Source organism: Bos javanicus, chromosome 28 (assembly GCF_032452875.1).
Source record: "Bos javanicus breed banteng chromosome 28, ARS-OSU_banteng_1.0, whole genome shotgun sequence".
In the NCBI taxonomy this organism is placed as follows: Eukaryota; Metazoa; Chordata; class Mammalia; order Artiodactyla; family Bovidae; genus Bos; species Bos javanicus.
In genome coordinates, this window is record NC_083895.1 from 9,703,018 (window position 1) to 9,723,847 (window position 20,830).

At 43.7% G+C, this 20,830-nt stretch overlaps 1 protein-coding gene and 1 non-coding gene across 6 annotated transcripts in view; one reads left to right on the forward strand and one right to left on the reverse strand.

Annotated features, from left to right (window-relative positions):
* The window catches only part of B3GALNT2 (beta-1,3-N-acetylgalactosaminyltransferase 2), a 66,507-nt gene extending 59,408 nt beyond the window's left edge, over positions 1-7,099 (reverse strand). The window contains exon 1 of one of the 5 annotated variants that reach the window (XM_061404878.1): positions 7,009-7,099. In XM_061404878.1, the coding sequence (XP_061260862.1) occupies positions 7,009-7,093 (85 nt within the window). In that variant the 5' untranslated portion in view covers positions 7,094-7,099. Of the gene's footprint in view, positions 1-6,567; positions 6,923-7,008 lie in introns of those variants that run through there. The other 4 variants (XM_061404879.1, XM_061404880.1, XM_061404877.1 and 1 more) reach the window with 4 other exon arrangements.
* A 12,473-nt stretch (positions 7,100-19,572) lies between these two features.
* TRNAG-CCC (transfer RNA glycine (anticodon CCC)) lies at positions 19,573-19,645 on the forward strand. The gene has a single exon. It is a non-coding gene; the product is annotated as a tRNA-Gly (tRNA).
* Positions 19,646-20,830: the final 1,185 nt, after the last annotated feature.

The window sequence follows — 20,830 nt, forward strand, 5'->3', positions numbered from 1 at the left end:
TAACTGGGTGTATTCAGTTTGTATTAGAAATGGACACAGAACAACGAACTGGTTACAGACTGGGAAAGGAGTACGTCAAGCCTGTATATTGTCACCCTGTTTACTTAACTTATATGCAGAGTACATCATGCGAAATGCTGGTCTGGAGGAAGCACAAGCTGGAATCAAGATTGCCAGGAGAAATATCAATAACCTCAGATATGCAGATGACACCACCCTTATGGCAGAAAGTGAAGAGGAACTAAAGAGCCTCTTGATGAAAGTGAAAGAGGAGAGTGAAAAAGTTGGCTTAAAGCTCAGCATTCAGAAAATGAAGACCATGGCATCTGGTCCCATCACTTCCTGGCAAATAGATGGGCAAACAGTGAAAACAGTGGCTGACTTTATTTTTCTGGGCTCCAAAATCAATGCAGATGGTGACTGCAGTCATGAAATTAAAAACCACTTGCTCCTTGGAAGAAAAGCTATGACAAACCTAGAAAGCATAATAAAAAGCAGAGACATTACTTTGTCGACAAAGGCTCATCTAGTCAAGTTATGGTTTTTCCAGTAGTCATGTATGGATGTCAGAGCTGGACCATGAAGAAGGCTGAGCACCGAAGAACTGATGCTTTTGAACTGTGGTGTTGGAGAAGACTCTTGAGGCTCTCTTGCAGATCTGCAAGGAGATCAAACCAGTCCATCCTAAAGGAAATCACTCCTGAATATTCACTGGAAGGACTGATGAAGCGCCAATACTTCAGCCACCTGATGCAGAGCCGACTCACTGGAAAAGACCCTGATGCTGGGAAAGACTGAAGGCAGGAGAAGGGACAACAGAGGGCGAGATGACTGGATGATATCACCAACTCGAAGGACCTGAGTTTGAGCAAGCTCCAGGAGATGGTGAAGGACAGGGAAGCCTGACACGCTGCAGTCCATGAGGCTGCAAAGTCGGACACAACTGAGTAACTGAACAACAAACTCGGTTTGTGAAATCACATCGAGTTTACATTTATGTGCACTTTTCTGAATATACATGACATATCAAAAATTTTTAATACTAAATAATTCCCCAAACATGTTTTATGTATGTACATTCAAAAACTGCCCAGTATAGATCATTTTCTTTCATTTTTTTAAAAACTAATTTCAAAATTTTCTATAAGAAGCGTGTTTTACTTTTGTAAGTAAAAAATTTAAATCATGGTATGTGAATGGACCGTCTATGAATCACAAATCCATTCATACTTTGCCAGTTTTATCCTCTTGATCCATTCCTTTAAATTACTGAGCACTTCCTACATTCACTGCCTTAGATGGCAAACATATAGCAATAAACAAATCTTCATAATGTCAAGAATCATTAAAACTACACACAAGCTCCCCAAAGGCAATGATCATTTCTCTTCTTTAGTATGTAGGACACCCTGAGAGTCTGGCAATCTGCTAGCCTCTGGACTGAAAGTGGACATTCAAAATTTTATTAAAGACCAGTGGAGATAGAATTCAGAACTGAGTGTTCAAAACAAGCTCACAGATCCTTAAAATTGAGATTGAAATTTCCACTCTTATATGATTGCTCTCAGATGACATCAACCACAGATAGGCAGAAACCTAGAAAATGAAGAAAACATGTAAGTTCACCACAGATCTGATGATCAGGACAATCATTATACACACCAGCAGTACGTTCTCACCAATTTCAGATGCCAAAAAAAACACCTCACTAGCATGGGCATTAGCCTCCATCAAACCACCACTCCTCTCTAACATTCACGAAGTGTTCACCATGAATCAGGCACTCTTCTGGGTGTTTTATTAACAGAATCTTCACAATAACCCTATGAGGTCATCATCTTATAAATAAGGAAACAACAGAAGCACGGAGACAAGATTAACATTTAGGGATCATTTCAGATGAACCAGCCCTCGGCGAAACTGCTAAGCAAGCTCAATTTGTCTTTGACCTTCTACTTGCCCCATGTCAGTTTCCATTTAACAAACTATGAATACCTTGAGAGCTGAGACTAAAAACCCAGCGCTCTAAGGATTTGTTGAATGGCTATGCTTCTTTCCTGTCTTGGTTTCCTTCTTCCCAAATATCCTAGAGAGAAAAGACTTCTTTTGTCACATCATTTTTCTAAGTTAACTGCTAAATTAATTCCTGCTAAGGCACAACCCAAAAGCAGTACGTTAAAACCGAGATATCCTGTATCGTTATTCTCCAGCTCAAATGGCTGTCTATGCCTCCACGGTCCTCTCCTCACCCCAGGTGTGTGGGATTTCACAACAGAAGAGCTGCTTGCTCTTCATCAGCTGTTCTCTCTGACCAGGTCTCACCTGTTCAAGGTCATTAGAACAGCGTGCCTGTGTGCTAAGTCGCTTCAGTCGGGTCTGACTCTCAGCGACCCTATGGACTGCAGCCCACCAGGCTCCACAGATTCCCCAGGCAAGAACACTGGAGTGGACTGTCCCCTCCTCCAGGGAACCTTCCCGACCCAGGGATCAAACCCGCGCTGCTTAAGTCTACTGCATCGGCAGGTGGGTTTTTTACCACCAGCACCACCTAGAAAGCCCCACATTAGAACAGCACCAGGCACTAACCCACCTGACTCAGTGCACTCAGGTTCCTGCCCAACTGTGGCCTCAAACAACCTCCCCGACCACTCTACTTAACACAGCAGCACACCATTCTCTGTCCTCTTACGCTGCTTTATTTTTGCCACCACACTTATCACTCTCCCTTATGACATTTAATAATTACTTTCCTACGTTCTGTCTTCCCTTCAAAACTGTAAACTGCATGAGGGCAGGGACATTATCTTGATTACTGCTTAAATTCCACACCTACAACAGGAGTTGGCAGTGAGACAGCTCTCAAACATCTGCAGTCAGCTCTCTAAAAGTTAGAGAGCCTTTTTTAATATTCAGGGGAGATAAACCTCCCTTTTGAAAAATACTGCCATGACTTAATGAAACTGAAGACAAAGAGGCAGAAAAGAGAACAAAAACGAAACTTAAAATGTAAACACCAGGGATGAATACTAACAAACTTTTGGGTTTTCTCTCTCACTTTAGGCTTAAGGGATAAGGGCTGAAATGTAAAATGCTCAAATGTTTTAGTTTGAACTGGTGATAACACAATGAGAAAAGGATTTGCAGGAAATTTTAGCAATTGAGATGCTTCTTTTGTTTTTAGTTTCAAAAGTACCAGAAGTGCAAAAGGGACAGTTAGGACTCTCCAAGGTTTCACTTAGATTAAAATACTCTATTTACCATTTGACTGGATGTACAAGATCCATTTAAAGTCAAAGTTAACTTACACACTAGTACTGAACTCCTCACTGAGAGCTGTGTCCCTTTCCAAGGTCTCCTTCCTAATTTCCTTAATCTAGCCTGGTCTCACAAGACGGCAGATAAGGCACCATCAAAACTAATGGAGGGGGGAAACTTAACTCTGAAAAAGAAAAAAGTTGTTTACAAAGTTACTTTTAATACTTTGAGGTGAGCCCACAGGACTTTAAAAAAAAAAAAAAAGGAAGGGGTAACTCCCTCACCCCCAAGAGTGGTCCAGGGAAGACTGGCTACTTGAGTGGAAGGTACCACAAGAGAGACAAGAGAGACCCAGTGCAGGCTCAGGGCAAAGAGCTGCCATTGGGGCTGGGAGCTGTGAGCACTATGAGAAAATACGAGCACGGTGGGACTAGCTCCAGGAACAAAGACAAGCATCAAGAGGGTTGGATGCGAAGTCATAAAACTTACAGAACTGGAGCAAATAATTTTTAACAAAAAAGACCCCAAATAGCCAAAACAATCTTAAGAAAGAAGAACAGAGCTGGAGGAATTAGGCTCCCTGACTTCAGACTACATTACAAAGCTACAATCATCAAAATAGTATGGTAGTGGGACAAAAACAGACACATGCATCAGTGGGAACAGAGAGCCCAGAAATAAACACACACACACTTATGGTCCATTAATCTATGACAAAGGAGGCAAGATGAGACAATGGGAAAAAATCTCTTTAGTAAGTGGTGCTGGGAAAATCGCACAGCTATATGTAAAAGAACAAAATTAGAACATTCTCTAACACCATAAACAAAAATAAACTCAGAATGGATTAAAGACCCAATGTAAGATTCAGTTCAGTTCAGTCGCTCAATCGTGCGTGACTCTTTGCTACCCCATGGACTGCAGCACGCCAGGCTTCCCTGTCTATCACCAACTCCCGGGCTTACTCAAACTCATGTCCATCGAGTTGGTCATCCTCTGTCATCCCCTTTTCCTCCCGCCCTTAATCTTTCCCAGCATCAGGGTCTTTTCACATGAGTCAGTTCTTCGTATCAGGTGGCCAAAGTATTGGAGTTTCAGCTTCAACATCAGTCCTTCCAATGAAATTCAGGACTGATTTCCTTTAGGATTGACTGGTTGGATCTCCTTGCAGTCCAAGGGATCTCAAGAGACTTCTCCAACACCACAGTATATAATCTTACATATAATTTAATGTAAGATTAGATACTATAAAACTCTTTGAGGAAAAAACAGGAAGAACATCTTTGCCATAAATCACAGCAATGTTTTTGGACCCAACTCCTAAAGGAAATAAAAGCAGAAATAAACAAATGGGATCTAGTTAAACTTAAAAGCTTTTGCACACCAAAGGAAACCACTGACAGAAACAAAAAGCCAATCTACCAAATAGGAGAAAACATTTACAAATGATATGACCAATGAGTGATTGACATCCAACATATATAAACAGCTCATATAATTCACCATCAAAAAACAACCTAATTAAAAAATGGGCAGAAGAACTGGAGACACTTTTCCAAAGAGGAAATGCAGATGGCCAACAGGCACATGAAAAGATGCTCAACATCCCTAAATCATTGCTGCTGCTGCTGCTGCTAAGTCGCTTCAGTCGTGTCCAACTCTTTGCGACCCCATAGACGGCAGCCCACCAAGCTCCCCTGTCCCTGGGATTCTCCAGGCAAGAACACTGTCCCTAATCATTAGGGAACTGCAAATCAAAATCACAACGAGATATCACTCCACACTTGTCAGAATGGCTATCATCTAAAAGAATACAGGGTTTTTGCTTGTTTATGGACCCTAAAAGATATTTAGGTCATAAATATCCCAAGTACACTCTAAAAATAAATTCCAGTAGAGCTCACTCATCAAACCAAAAAAAAAAAAAAAACTTGTAAAATACAAACACAATGAATCTTACAGAGCATTTATATATATATATACACATCTATATATATAGTGCTCTCTCTCTCTCTCTCTCTATATATAGCACTTTTTCCTCAGGTCCATTTACAAAAGTCTAAAAAAAGAAAACAAAAACAAAATCCTAACCTGTTAAGTTAAATGTCCTGAAATGCTGCACTTTCATTAAATCATTTAAATAGGATCTTAATTCTATTCAGGTCACACAAATAGTCTTTTCAAAGAGCTTGTAGCTTGTCTAAGAGAAAAGGATTTTAAGAGAGTGTTACCAGAATAAAGAACTCCAATTATAACAATGAGACTGCTTTGAGGATTGCCAAATTAGTTTCTATACTTTCTACTTCTAAGTTAAGGCACAGAGCCATCTCAGGATTGCAAATATTCAATTCTAATCCTTAAAAATACTGCACAAGCAAACAACTGTCTTGGGAAGAAGTGGTAAGAAAAAAATTCCCAATGGAGTTAAAAACCAAAACGACTATTATCTCATCTTTACAACAGCCTTCCAGGCTTCTTTAAATAATATGTCCTAGGGCAAGCCCTTAAAAAAGAAGACAAGAAAAAAAAGAAACCTTAAGTCTTAAGAGCGGTGGAATTCATTAACAGCAAATCCACCGTGCTGTGGGCAAAGCACTCTATTTATCAGGCTGTGAAGCGAACATGAACAAAGGTTTTCCCACGAAAGAATAACTTTTAGAGCAAACGGTTAACGTAAGTAAAGAACTCGATACTTTCGTGTATGTTTCATTAGCAGGCTTTGCAAAGGAAACTCCCAGGAGCAACTCCACTCGGAGCCATTCCCTACTTCATGCCTAAATTTGTTCAACAGACGTACATCAGAGTTTTCAAAAAATACAAAGTACAGTACATTTTTAAAGCAAACTTATTCCTTAAAAGCAAAACCCAGCCACCTTTTAAAACACGCACAAACTTGATCCCTGGCCCGAAGACCTCGAAGTCTTGACCGAATAAGACCAACAACTTGTGCAGGAAAAAAGCAACCTGGTAGCCCTGCGCTGGGCTGAGCAGCTGCCGCTCGGGGCAGAAGGACCCACGGGGCTTTGCTCCCGGGCAGGCGCCGGGCGACCCGGGCCAGGCCTGGGGACAGCCGGAGGACCTGCTGTCGAGTGCACCAGCCTTGTGGCCATTGAGAAACGCGGGGAGGTGGGAAGCGCCCTCAAGTTTGCCCGATGTTAACGCCCCGCGGATAAAGAGGGTTATTTGTTTCATCTGCGGAACTTCGCGTCGGGCCGCCCTCCCCCCAGTCCGGGACCCGCGGAGGAGGCCGCCAGGAGTCTCGGAGCCGGCCTCCCCGCCTCGGGGCCGCCCGGCCCGGCCCCAGGTCCTCACCTGCCGGGCCAGCCCCCGAGGCGCGGGCGGGCGGCGGGGAGCGCAGCCGCAGCCAGAGGTGCAGCGCGGCCCCGAGCACACACGGGCACAGCAGCACCAGCCAGTTTCGCATTGGCCGCCCCCGCCGGCTCCACCTCGCGCCCCCGCCGCGCGCCGGGCTCTCCCGCGTCCCGGTGGAGAGAGAGGGGACCTGCAAGTCGGGAGGCCCAGGGGCAGCGGCCAACTCCCTCACGACCACTCCGGGGACACCCGCCCTCGCGCCCGCTGCCGTCTAGGTTCCTCTCGGCTCCAGGGCCCGCGACTCACGTTCCTCCGACCGCGGGCGGCGGAGGATCAGCCGGCTGGAGCCCCGCCCACTCCGCTGGGCCTTCCCCCCCAGCCCCGCCCACCTTTTCTCTCGCTTGCCCCGCCCCCTTCTCTCGCATCCCCTCCCGCTCCCACCAGCTAGCCGGGAGTTGAAGTCCCGCCCTGGGCTCAAGCAAGGAGTGGACCAATCATCCCGTGGCTGAGAAACCATATTTCCCATAATCCCCAAAACTCGCTTCCGTCACTCGGCGGTCGCAGAGGCGAAGCGCGAGGCCCCACATTGAGCATGCGCAACCTTCCTCGAGGCCTACTGCCCCCTGATGGCCAAGCCGAGGTAGTGCTGGGCCACCCAGGACTCCGGGACCGCCTTTACCCAGAGAGGGAAACACAGCTGAGGTGAAGTGTGCTGACAGCCTAAGGTGTAGAGGCGATGGAAAGGAGGATTCTTCCTTTAAATCACACAGGGCCTCCTTCTGCCGAATGCTAGTCTTGTGTGGGCGATGGGATCTTGCTGACGTCTACTTGGCGCAGAGATCGGGGCGAGGCAGCCCAGTTGCCGTCAGCTGTGAATCATCCAGTATTAGTCCTGGTGCAACGTGTACCCGGCTCTTTGCCCTGTCCTGTCCTCTAGGAACTCCGATGACTAAGATCGTGCCTAGGAGTTAAATTGTGGAGTACGACAGTAACGGTCCAATCGAGGGTAAAATTCCACTGCCCCGGTTTCCAACTGGCTCTGGGAACTTGCAAGTAGAACGAGATGCAGGCACACCTGCTGCAGTGCGTGCGCCGGGACAACACGGGCTCCAAGACCCCTGTGCGCAGGACCCCTGCAGCGCTCCTTAGGGATGAGGTGCTGCCCATCGGCCTGAGGACTTGGCCCCTCCGGCTCGCCTCTTGTCAAACGCACGAGTACCGTGGTTGAGGCAGTGAGTGAAGGGGCGAGATGGTCAAGGTACCGATGTTAAGACGGAGAGAGTGAAAATGAGCGCCTGGCTTATGGTGTTCCGATTATTTGTTTTTAAGGTTTCCCAAATTGTGGAAACAGAAGATAACTAAGGGGTTGACCAAAAATTTAGGTTTAAGTAAAAATAAAAGACGCCTTTTTCATTTCTACCATGGACTCTATTAAACATTCTCACTAACCAAAGGAACATTTTGGCCAACCCAATATATTGTTGGAAAAAGCTTTGGTTGAAAGCCACAGAAAATCCACTCAAACAGGCTTAAGGGATAAAGGGTAATTTATTCAAGTCACTGAACAGGCCAGAAGAGGTCTTAGGCACCTTCAGTACCATAGTCTCACTGATTGGCAATTTAACTTCAGCAATTAAAATTACTTTTTATTTGATTGTTTTGTAATGTGGTCTGTATTACGTTTAAAATTTGTTTTAATTGTTGTATAAAAGCTATAAGCCTAAGGAATTTATACTGTATGTTTGTACTATTTAAGTAAAATAAAAATAAATTAATACAGGATCAAAAGGAATTTTTTCATCTTAAAGGAATTTGTATATTTGTTACTTGTCTCTTTTTATTATATCTCTATTTGTTAAGGGCTTCCCTGATAGCTCAGTTGGTAAAGAATCTGTCTGCAATGCAGGAGACCCAGTTCAATTCCTGGGTCAGGAAGATTCACTGGAGAAAGGATAGGCTACCCATTCCAGTATTCTTGGGCTTTCCTTGTGACTCAGCTGGTAAAGAATCAGCCTGCAGTGAGGGAGACCTGGGTTGTATCCCTGGGTTGGAAGATCCCCTGGAGAAGGTGACAGCTACCCACTCCAGTATTCTGGCCTGGAGAATTCCATGGAGTGTATAGTCCATGGGGTCACAAAGAGTCGGACACGACTGAGCAACTTTCACTTCACTAGTCATCTCTTGCTACCTAACAAATTACTCCAAAACTCTGAAAATGATAACAGTCATTTATTATGCCTCACAGTTTCTGTGGGTCAGGAATTGAGGAACTAAATTTTGCTTCAGGATCTCCCATAAAGTTGCAGGCAGAGGTCAGCCGGGGCTGTGGTCATCTGAAGGCTTGACTGGTGCTGGAGAACCCACTTCCTGGGTGGCTCACTTCCATGCCTGGCAAGTTGGTGCTCTCTTTTGACCGTTCTAAGTGGGTCTTTCCAACGAGCTGCCTCAGAGTCTTCACACCATGGCAGCTTGCTTCCTAAGAGCTGGAGACCTGAGAGACCAGTGTAGATGGCACAGAGCCTTTTAGGATGAGTGCTGGAAGACATGCATGATCACTTCTGCAAGATTCTATTGGTCACACAGACCAGCCTTGATTCACTGTGGGAGGGACCACATAAGAGTGTGGAGACCAGGAGGCAAGGATGATTGGGGGTCATCTTTGTTGTTGTTGTTTGGTTGCTAAGTTGTCTCTGACTCTTTGCGACCCCATGAACCGTAGCATGCCAGACTTCCCTGTCCTTCACTATCTCCCAGAGTTTGCTCAAATTCATGTCCATTGAGTCAATGATGCCATCCAACCATCTCATCCTCTGTCACCCTCTTCACCTCTTGCCCTCAGTCTTTCCCAGCATCAGGGTCTTTTCCAGTGAGTCAGTTCTTCACATCAGGTAGTCAAAGTATTGGAGCTTCAGCTTCAGCATCAGTCCTTCCAGTGAATATTCAGGGTTGATTGCCTTTAGGATTGACTGATTTGATCTTCTTGCTGTCCAAGGGACTCTCAAGAGTCTTCTCCAGCACCATTAGTTTGAAAGCATCGATTCTTCGGCACTCAGCCTTCTTTATGGTCCAACCCTCACATTCTGTACATAACTACTGGAAAAACCAAGTGGGCATGTATGTGCTAGGTTTTGACTATATGGATCTTTGTTGGCAAAGTGATATCTCTGCTTCTTAGCTTCTTAATATGCTGTCTAGTTTTGCCATAGCTTTTTTCCAAGGAGCAAGTGACTTTTAATTTCATGGCTGTGTTCACCGTCTCCAGTGATTTTGGAGCCCAAGAAAATAAAATCTATCACTGTTTCCACTTTTTCTCCATCTATTTGCCATGAAGTGTTGGGACGAGAATGCCATGATCTTCGTTTTCTGAATGTTGAGTTTTAAGTCAGACTTTTCACTCTCCTTTACCCTCATCAAGAGGTTCTTTAATTTCTCTTCGCCTTCTGCCATTAGAGTGGTAATATCTACGTATCTGAGGTTGTTTATATTCCTCCTGGCAATCTTGATTACAGCTTGTGCTTCATCCAGTCCAGCATTTTGCATGATGTACTCTGCATATAAGTTAAACAAGCAGGATGACAATATACAGCCTTGACGTACTCCTTTCCCAATCTTGAACCAGTCCATTGTTCCATGTCTGGTTCTAATTGTTGCTTCTTACCCTGCATACAGGTATCTCAAGAGACAGGTAAAGTGGTCTAGTATTCCCATCTCTTTTAAGACTTTTCCACAGGGTCACCTTAGATGCAGGCTACTGCAATATACTATGCAAACTTGAGAAACACTACTGTTTCTAAGGTCATGCAGTGATGAATCTGCCTGCCAATGCAGGAGATGCAAGAGACATGGGTTCAATCACTGGGTCAGGAAGATCCCTTGGAGGAGGAAATGGCAACCTGCTCCATATTCTTTCCTGGAAAACTCCATGGACAGAGGAGCCTGGCAGGCTACAGTTCTTGGGGTTGTAAAGAGTTGCACCCAACTGAGCATACACACACACACACACACACACACACACACTCTAATTCTAAACAGTCTGGGGAGTCCTTATGTGTGTGTATGTTACTCAGTCGTGTCTGACTCTTTGCAACTCTATGGAGTATAGTCCGCCAGGCTCCTCTGTTCACAGGGTTCTCCAGGCTTTAGGACGCCAACATATTCTTCATGGCCCCTAAAAGCCCTGAAGACAAGAAAGAACAATTTGTCATCCTTGTGAGAAACATGGAATTAGTAGGATGTGATCATTGTGTCTCCTGGATATATGTCACCAATATCAGTGTGCCCTTGTCCCAGAATAAGGAAGGAGACAATGTCATGTCTAGAATTTTTTTTTTTTTGTCGCTCCTCACAACCCATGGAATCTTAGTTCCCAGACCAGGGATTGAACCTGTGCCCCCTGCAGTGGATGTGCAGAGTCCTAACCACTAAACCACCAAAAGTCCCCATTATGCTGACCTGCTTTCTATATTTTAATTAATGAAATTGTCAGAAAGTAACAATTGGTTGTTACTAAGGGCGTCCTGCTTTTTTATCTTCAGAAAGGCAGTAAAATGCCTCTCTTAAAATCCTAAAATTTTCATCGTGTGATTAAAGAATTATAATGAGCTAACCCCAAAAGAGGTATAATCCCCAATTTAGGTAGATCTATTAATTCGTCAAATACTTACTTAGCACGTACTATGTGCCAGGCATTTTTGTAGGCGCTTGTGATAAATTTATGAACAAAAACAAAGGCTCCTGTCCTGTGATGGTGGGGGCTGGGGGCAGAAGACAGACTATAGATATAATCAAGAAATACATTTTACCAGCATGCACTACAGAAAATATGAAAAGTCGAACAGGGACAGGAAATTGGGAATGTGGGACTGAAATGGGGCGGATTGCAGTATTAAATAGCAGTATTTAAACAGCTGTTCAGAATTAGTGAGCATTAAAGGGAGGAATCAAGAAATCAAGTAAGATGGTAGGTGTTGCGAGAGGGCATCAGAGGGCAGACACACTGAAACCATACTCACAGGAAACTAGTCAATCTAATCACACTAGGACCACAGCCTTGTCTAACGCAATGAAACTAAGCCATGCCCATGGGGCAACCCAAGATGGGTGGGCATGGTAGAGAGGTCTGACAGAATGTGGTCCACTGGAGAAGGGAATGGCAAACCACTTCAGTATTCTTGCCTTGAGAACCCCATGAACAGTATGAAAAGGCAAAATGATAGGATACTTAAAGAGGAACTCCCCAGGTCAGTAGGTGCCCAATATGCTACTGGAGATCCGTGGAGAAATAACTCCAGAAAGAATGAAGGGATGGACTCAAAGCAAAAACAATATCCAGCTGTGGATGTTACTGGTGATAGAAGCAAGGTCCGATGCTGTTAAGAGCAATATTGCATAGGAACCTGGAATGTTAGGTTCATGAATCAAGGCAAATTGGAAGTGGTTAGAAAGGAGATGGCAAGACTGAATCTCGACATTCTAGGAATCAGCGAACTGAAATGGACTGCAATGGGTGAATTTAACTCAGATGACCATTATATCTACTCCTGTGGGCAGGAATCCCTTAGAAGAAATGGAGTAGCCATCACGGTCAACAAAAGAGTCTGAAATGCAGTACTTGGATGCAATCTCAAAAACGACAGAATGATCTCTGTTCGTTTCCAAGGCAAACCATTCAATATCATAGTAATCCAAGTCTACGCCCCAACCAGTAACACTGAAGAAGCTGAAGTTGAATGGTTCTATGAAGACCTACAAGACCTTTTAGAACTAACACCCAAAAAAGATGTCCTTTTCATTATAGGGGACTGGAATGCAAAAGTAGGAAGTCAAGAAACACCTGGGGTAACAGGCAAATTTGGCCTTGGAATACGGAAAGAAGCAGGGCAAAGACTGATAGAGTTTTGCCAAGAGAACGCACTGGTCATAGCAAACACCCTCTTCCAACAACACAAGAGAAGACTCTACACATGGACATCACCAGATGGTCAACACTGATCAGATTGATTATATTCTTTGCAGCCAAAGATGGAGAAGCTCTATACAGTCAGCAAAAACGAGATCGGGAGCTGACTGTGGCTCAGATCATAAAATCCTTATTGCCAAATTCAGACTTAAATTGAAGAAAATAGGGAAAACCACTAGACCATTCAGGTATGATCTAAGTCAAATTCCTTATGATTATACAGTGGAAGTGAGGAATAGATTTAAGGGACTAGATCTGATAGCTAGAGTGCCTGATGAACTATGGACGGAGGTTCGTGACATTGTACAGGAGACAGGGATCAAGGTCATCCCCATGGAAAAGAAATGCAAAAAAGCAAAATGGCTGTCTGGGGAGGACTTACAAATAGCTGTGAAAAGAAGAGAAGCGAAAAGCAAAGGAGAAAAGGAAAGATATAAGCATCTGAATGCAGAGTTCTAAAAAAAAATAGCCAGGAGAGATAAGAAAGCCTTCCTCAGCGATCAGTGCAAAGAAACAGAGGAAAAAAACAGAATGGGAAAGACTAGAGATCTCTTCAAGAAAATTAGAGATACAAAGGGAACATTTCATGCAAAGATGGGCTCGATAAAGGACAGAAATGGTATGGACCTAACAGAAGCAGAAGATATTAAGAAGAGGTGGCAAGAATATACAGAAGAACTGTACAAAAAAGATCTTCACGACCAAGATAATCACGATGGTATGATCACTCACCTATAGCCAGACATCCTGGAATGTGAAGTCAAGTGGGCCTTAGAAAGCATCACTACGAACAAAGCTAGTGGAGGTGATGGAATTCCAGTTGAGCTCTTTCAAATCCTGAAAGATGATGCTGTGAAAGTGCTGTACTCAACATGCCAGCAAATTTGGAAAACTCAGCAGTGGCCACAGGACTGGAAAAGGTCAGTTTTCATTCCAATCCCAAAGAAAGGCAATGCCAAAGAATGCTCAAACTACCACACAATTGCACTCATCTCACACGCTAGTAAAGTAATGCTTAAAATTCTCCAAGCCAGGCTTCAGCAGTACGGGAACCATGAACTTCCAGATATTCAAGCTGGTTTTAGAAAAGGCAGAGGAACCAGAGATCAAATTGCCAACATCTGCTGGATCATCGAAAAAGCAAGAGAGTTCCAGAAAAACATCTATTTCTGCTTTATTGACTATGCCAAAGCCTTTGACTGTGTGGATCACAATAAACTGTGGAAAATTTTGAAAGACATGGGAATACCAGACCACCTGACCTGCCTCTTGAGAAACCTGTATGCAGATCAGGAAGCAACAGTTAGAACTGGACACGGAACAACAGACTGGTTCCAAATAGGAAAAGGAGTACATCAAGGCTGTATATTGTCGTCCTGCTTATTTAACTTCTATGCAGAGTACATCATGAGAAACACTGGACTGGAAGAAGCACAAGCTGGAATCAAGATTGCTGGGAGAAATATCAATAACCTCAGATATGCAGATGACACCACCCTTACGGCAGAAAGTGAAGAGGAACTAAAAAGCCTCTTGATGAAAGTGAAAGAGGAGAGTGAAAAAGTTGGCTTAAAGCTCAACATTCAGAAAACGAAGATCATGACATCTGGTCCCATCACTTCATTGGAAATAGATGGGGAAACAGTGGAAGTAGTGTCAGACTTATTTTTCTGGGCTCCAAAATCACTGCAGATGGTGACTGCAGCCATGAAATTAAAAGACGCTTACTCCTTGGAAGGAAAGTTATGACCAACCTAGATAACATATTGAAAGGCAGAGACATTACTTTGCCAACAAAGGTCCATCTAGTCAAGGCTATGGTTTTTCCAGTGGTCATGTATGGATGTAAGAGTTGGACTGTGAAGAAAGCTGAGCGCCGAAGAATTGATGCTTTTGAACTGTGGTGTTGGAGAAGACTCTTGAGAGTCCCTTGGACCGCAAGGAGATCCAATCAGTCCATCCTAAAGGAGATCAGTCCTGGGTGTTCATTGGAAGGACTGATGCTTAAGCTGAAACTCCAGTAATTTGGCCACCTCCTCCGAAGAGTTGACTCACTGGAAAAGACTCTGATGCTGGGAGGGACTGGGGTCAGGAGGAGAAGGGGACGACAGAGGATGAGATGGCTGGATGGCATCACTGACTTGATGGACATGAGTTTGGGTGAACTCTGGGAGTTGGTTTCAGATAGGGAGGCCTGGCGTGCTGCGATTCATGGGGTCGCAAAGAGTCGGACACGACTGAGCGACTGAACTGAACTGAAAGGGAGGAATAAACTAAACCATCCTAATATATTAACTAGTCACCATGTTCCTTCCAACTACCAAGAAGCTTTACCTACTGAGGAAACTTCACTGGTGTCTGGCAGGCCTATAACAGAGATATGAGTAACTTTTAGCATCTTCAGATATCACCACAGTGAGAGTGGCCTGTATCACCTGTTGACAGGACCAGTCACCCTTCTACATCCTCGTTATCTTTTATCACCTGATAAACTTAAGACTAAAGTGAGTAAAGCGCATAAGAGATGATAAACTACAATGGAAAAGAGCACTGAAAAAAGAATGCATGTTTATGTGTAACTGAATCACACTGCTGCACAGCGGAAATTAACAGGGACTTCCCTGGTGGCCCAGTGGCTAAGACTCCGGCTCCAGACGCAGGGGGCCCAGATCTGATTGCTGGCCACAGAACTGAGACCCCGCATGCCACAGCTAAGAGTTTGTATGCAGCAACTTAGAGTTCACATGCCCCAACGAGGATGGAAGATTTTGAGTGCTGGTACTAAGACCCCATGCAGCCAAATAAGTAAATATTTTTTAAAAAGAGAAATTAACGCAACATTGTAAATCAACTATACTTCAATTAAAAAAAAAAAAACGTGAAAAAAGGGCTTCCCTTGTTGTTCACTGGTTAAGAATCCACCTCACAATGCAGGGGACACCAGTTGACCCCTGGTCTAGGAAGATCCCACATGCCACAGGGCAGCTAAGCCCGTGAGCTGCAAATACTGGGCCCGCACGCAGCAGCTGCTGAGGCCAAGCACCCTAGAGGCCGTGCTCTACAGCAAGAGAAGCCGCCACGATGAGAAGCCTGGGCCCCACGCCTGGAGAGGAGCCCCAGCTCGCCGCAACTAGAGAAAGCCCCCACGCTGCACCCAAGACCCAGTGCAGCCCCAAATAAATAAGCATTTTTCTAAATTGAAAAAAAAAAAATTGGTCCAAAAAAAGGTCAGGAGAGAGACAATCTGTATACTGGGAAGAATAAAAAATGTTAAACGCGGAGATGATGTGAACAGTCAGTGGAGTTAAGACGCTCCTCGCCTAAGATGGGAACAAGATAACAGAGAGTAAGAGTTAGGGAGAGGCAAACCAGGGAGGCTTGGTCACTCTGACTGCAATTCAGGGTGAGCAGTGCTATGAGAAGGGAACCACGCACGGACTGTGATGGCAGCACAGAGGAGGAGGCATTGGACCCACCCCAAGGCGCCCCGGAGGAGGCTATCCCCTGAAAACAAAGGGCTGGGGCTTGAAGAGGCCAGTTAGCCAGGCCAGAGGGGGAGAAGGGCATTCAGGAGCATCCCAGGCAAAAATAAACAAAACAGCAAGAAAACAACCCCCAGACAGTGATGACATGGCAATTAGGGAAATGCAAGCAATTTGGTAGGACCATAGGAAAGTTTGGACAAGGAAATGGTGAGAAAGTGAAGAGAAGGCCCAGGCGAGATCATGATTATATGCTGCTGCTGCTGCTGCTAAGTCACTTCAGTCATGTCCAACTCTGTACGACCCCATAGACAGCAGCCCACCAGGCTCCGCCATCCCTGGGATTCTCCAGGCAAGAACACTGGAGTGGGTTGCCATTTCCTTCTCCAATGCATGAAGTGAAAAGTGAAAGTGAAGTCACTCAGTCGTGTCCAACTCTTCACGACCCCATGGATTGCAGCCTACCAGGCTCCTCCATCCATGGGATTTTCCAGGAAAGAGTACTGTAGTGGGTTGCTATTGCCTTCTCCAGATTATATGCTATGCTAAGGAATTTGGATTTTATCCTGAAGGTTCTGGAGAAGAATATTTTTTCTGACTACAAAAGTTGCACAAAATTATAAAAGGGAGTTTGGAAAATACAGAAAAATATAAGGAAGAAATTCTTTTTTTCTTTTTTTTTTTGCTGTACCACAAAGCATGCAGGATCTTAGTTCCCCAACCAGGGATCAAACCCATGTCCCTGCAGTGGAAGCTCAGAGTCTTAACCACTGGTTAAAGAAAGTTCCTTTTTCTAATTTTTTTTGAGAGAAGAAATTATATCATACCAAATACAAATCATATATTGCTTTTTCCCATTAAAATTTTGCTATTATACTATAAATAACAAATTTACATCCATTTATTTTTACCTAACATATAAACATTTTCATATTTAATTAGTAGTCTTAGAAAATATAACTTAATTGAGTAATCATTTGTCCACACTACCTGGTCACCTATTGTTGGACATACAGGTTATGCCCATTTTTCCCCTATAGTAAATGATATTGGCACTTCTGTGCATAATACTTCACCCACATTTTGGATTATTTCCTTTATAAATATTATTTTAAGGCTCTTTGTTCATGCTGGCATTGTATCAACATGTATGTCTTCCTTTAACAAGTACATTTCTAGCTCATCCTACCTACATTAGCATTAAAAAAATTCTAATTCAAGGAGCAAAGTATTTTTTCATTAATGAGATTAAATATTTTTATGTTTATTAGGTGCTTCTATTTCTTTTGTAAATTATCTGTGTATTTTGCCTTTAATCTATTTGTAAGAGCCCTTTATATATTAAGGATATTAACCCTTTATATGTATATTTGTTGAAAATAGTTTTCTTATTGTCTTTTAATGTAATGACTTTTGATACATGAAACATTTAAAACTTTTATGAATTTAAATCATCAATATTTTTATTTTCCCATATTTTAGGACATTTCTAACCATATGATCTGATCAATGTAGGCATATCTCATAGATGTTGTGGGTTCTGTCTCAGACTGCTCATATCGCAATAAAGCGAGTCACACAAATGTTTCATCCTCGCCAATACTTTCTATTTCTTGTCTTTTTGATGATACCCATCTAACATGTTTCAGGTGACATGTCACTGTGGTTTTGATTTGCATTTTCCTGATGATCAGTCATATTGGTCATGTTTTCAGGTACCTACTAGCCATCTTTTTGTCTTCTTTGGAAAAATCGTCTATTCAGATCCTTTGAATAGAGTCTAGTTCTTATTTGCCAACCAATGAAGTAAAAATTACCCTTGAAAATCTTTTAAATAGCCAAAATAGTATGTGTGATTTTGTGTATGCAAAAATCTGTGGATTTTTCTTCTAATTCTTTATTATTAATGTTTCTCTGTAGCTCTTCATTCACTTTCTACCCTAAGGCAACCATCTTGCTTAGTCACTTAAACAGTAAGTTGAATTCTTTGGGCTTATAGTTGCTACTGCTGCTGTTTATTCACTAAGTCATGTCTGACTGTTTGCAACCCCATGGACTGTAGCCTGCCAGGCTCCTCTTTCCATGGGATTTCCCAGCAAGAATTCTGGAGTGGGTTGCCATTTCCTTCTTCAGGGGATCTTCCTGGACCAGGGATTGAACCCGCATCTCCTGGTTGGTAGGTGGATTCTTAACCACTGAGCCACCTGGGAAGCCCATGCTAATAGCTGGGAAACCTTTAAAACTAATCAGATGTTCTTTTCAAGGGTTTCAGGATTACTAGGCAGCCTTTGCCTAGGGCACACGCTGCTCACGTAATGTGTACTATTTAAATGATTCTTTTTAGAATCTTTCTTTTTTCAGCAAATAGTTGAATTCTTTTAAATTAAGAATTAGCTTAAATGATAATAAACAATCACACAATCTTTGCAGAAGACAGCTTTTTTTACACCACCAGATGGAATTCTTAACATTTCAGTCTGAGGCATCTTGTGTTTTGATTGTCCCACTTGTTTAAGGCTTCTCCAAGATGAGTAGGAAAACAGATACTGCCAAACTGTTTTACAAAACGTGTTCAAGGAAGAGGAAGAAGGCTGGTGTAATGGGAGCAGAATGAATAAAGAGGAGAAGAATACAGGATGAGATGAGAGATGTAGTCTCAAGCGAGAATATGATATAAATCATGAAAGGGATTCTCACTTTCACTCTGAAATGGACAGTAGTTACTTGATGGTTTTAAGAGGCATAACATGATCTGCTTGTGTTTTAGCAGGATCATCCACACTGCTGTGTTGAGAATGGACTGGCGGGGGCAGGGGAGGGGTACCTACCAGGAGTATCACAGTGGGAAGATGATGAGTATCATCTGCACTTTGAGGCAGGCTGCAGCAGCAAGGGCCAACCAGGAGGTGAAGGAATGTTTCTAGACTGGAACTAAATAGACCAGGTGGAGCTAAGAGGATGCAGTGATAAACCATCAAGATCTCCCTTTCTGGAGGGAGAGAGGACTGCTAATGAGTCTCAGCTGAATCTCCTTTTGGAAATCTCAGCTGACCCTGAGCTGAAGGGTGCTGCCTTGCCCAAGGGTACAGCTGTCTCCCTGGAGGCCACCTGCATACAGTGACTAGTTAAATATGGGAAAGAGATCTAGGATCATTCTGAAAAGCCATCCCATGGCCTTTGTTGCAACTGCATCCCAATTCATCTTCTTCCTCTGCCCAATTCGGCTTCCCTGACACACTTATAGGGCTTCCCTGATGGCTCAGCAGTTAAGAATCTGTCTGCAGTGCAGGAGATGTAAGTTCAATCCCTGGATCAGGAAGATCCCCTGGAGGAGGGCAGGGCAACCCACTCCAGTATTCCTACCTGGAAAATTCCATGGACAGAGGAGACTGGTGGGCTACAGTCCATAGGGTTGCAAAGGTCAGACATGAGTGAGCAGACAGGCATTCCATTATAGGTGTCTCCAATAACCAATAAACCTCCTGTAAACACTCTGAGTTTGAGTCTGTTTCCCAGGAAACCTGATCTAAGACAATGAGTCTATTAAAACATAAATAAGGGACTTCCCTGGTAGTCCAGTGGCTAAGACTCTGGGTTCCCAATACAGGGGGCCCAGGTTCGATCCCTGGTCAGGGAACTAGATCCCACATGCTGCAACTAACTATCCTGCATGCCTGCAACTAAGACCCAGCACAGCCAAAAAAATAAGTAACTTAAAGACAAAAATACACAAATAAGACTATCCCACTTCTCAACCTAAAACCCTACAATGGCTCATCAGTTCACTCACAGGGAAGCTAAAGTCCTCACAACGGCCTACAGGGTCCTCTAACCTCATCCCTATTACCCTCCCCTCTTGCCTTTGTTCCAGAGCCATACTTGGTCCTTTGCCCTCCCTTGAGAATGACACCTACATTCTTGGCTCGGGATCTTTGCACTGTGGGTTCCTTCGCTCTTTCTCCAAGTTCCTTCATAACTCACTCTTTCTCTTCCTTCAAGTCAGCTAAATTGCTACCTTCTCAAGGAAGCCTTCCCCATCCCTTCCACTGAAAATTATTAATACAACCTCCCCCAACTCCTAATCTCTATTATTCTATTCTACATCACTTATCACCGTCTAATATACTGTCCAGTCTACTTATTTTTTTCTCCCATGCAGAGCAAGAACTTTCCTCCATTTTGTTTGCTGCCATATCCCAAGACAGGCACTTTGTAGGCATTCCATAAATATTTCTGAATGAATGACTGAGTGGATGAGTTAGGAAGTCCTTAGCAACTTGACTGCAGTAGAATCCATGATGTGTGATTACCCAGGGATGGTCTAATAGAGACACAAGGTTTTAGCTACAAGCAGAGGAAGAGGAAATTACAAAGCACACTGAAAGGAAGTCAGAATACAGGAGGAGAGCAGGAGAAAGTGTCACGGAAGATGGGAGTGCGGTGCGGAGGGAAGACAAGCAACTGAGAACAATGCTGTCAATATACGAAGCAAGGTAAAGATTTACAGACTGGGGTCTTCCCTAGGGTCCAGTGGCTAAGGCCTTGAGCTCCCAGTGTAGGGGCCCTGGGTTCAACCCCTGGTCAGGAAACTAGATCCCACGTGCTGTAACTAAAAGGTCCTGCATGTGGCAAGGAAGATAGAAGATCCTGCGTGCTGCAGCTAAGACCCAACACAGCCAGATAAATAAATAAATGTTAAAAAGAAAGGTTGAATGTGTCCCCCACATTCATATACTGAAATCTCACTCCCAACAGTGATGGTATTTGGAGGTGGGGTCTTGGGAAGGTAGTAAAGTCATGAGGGTGGAGCCCTCATGGTAAG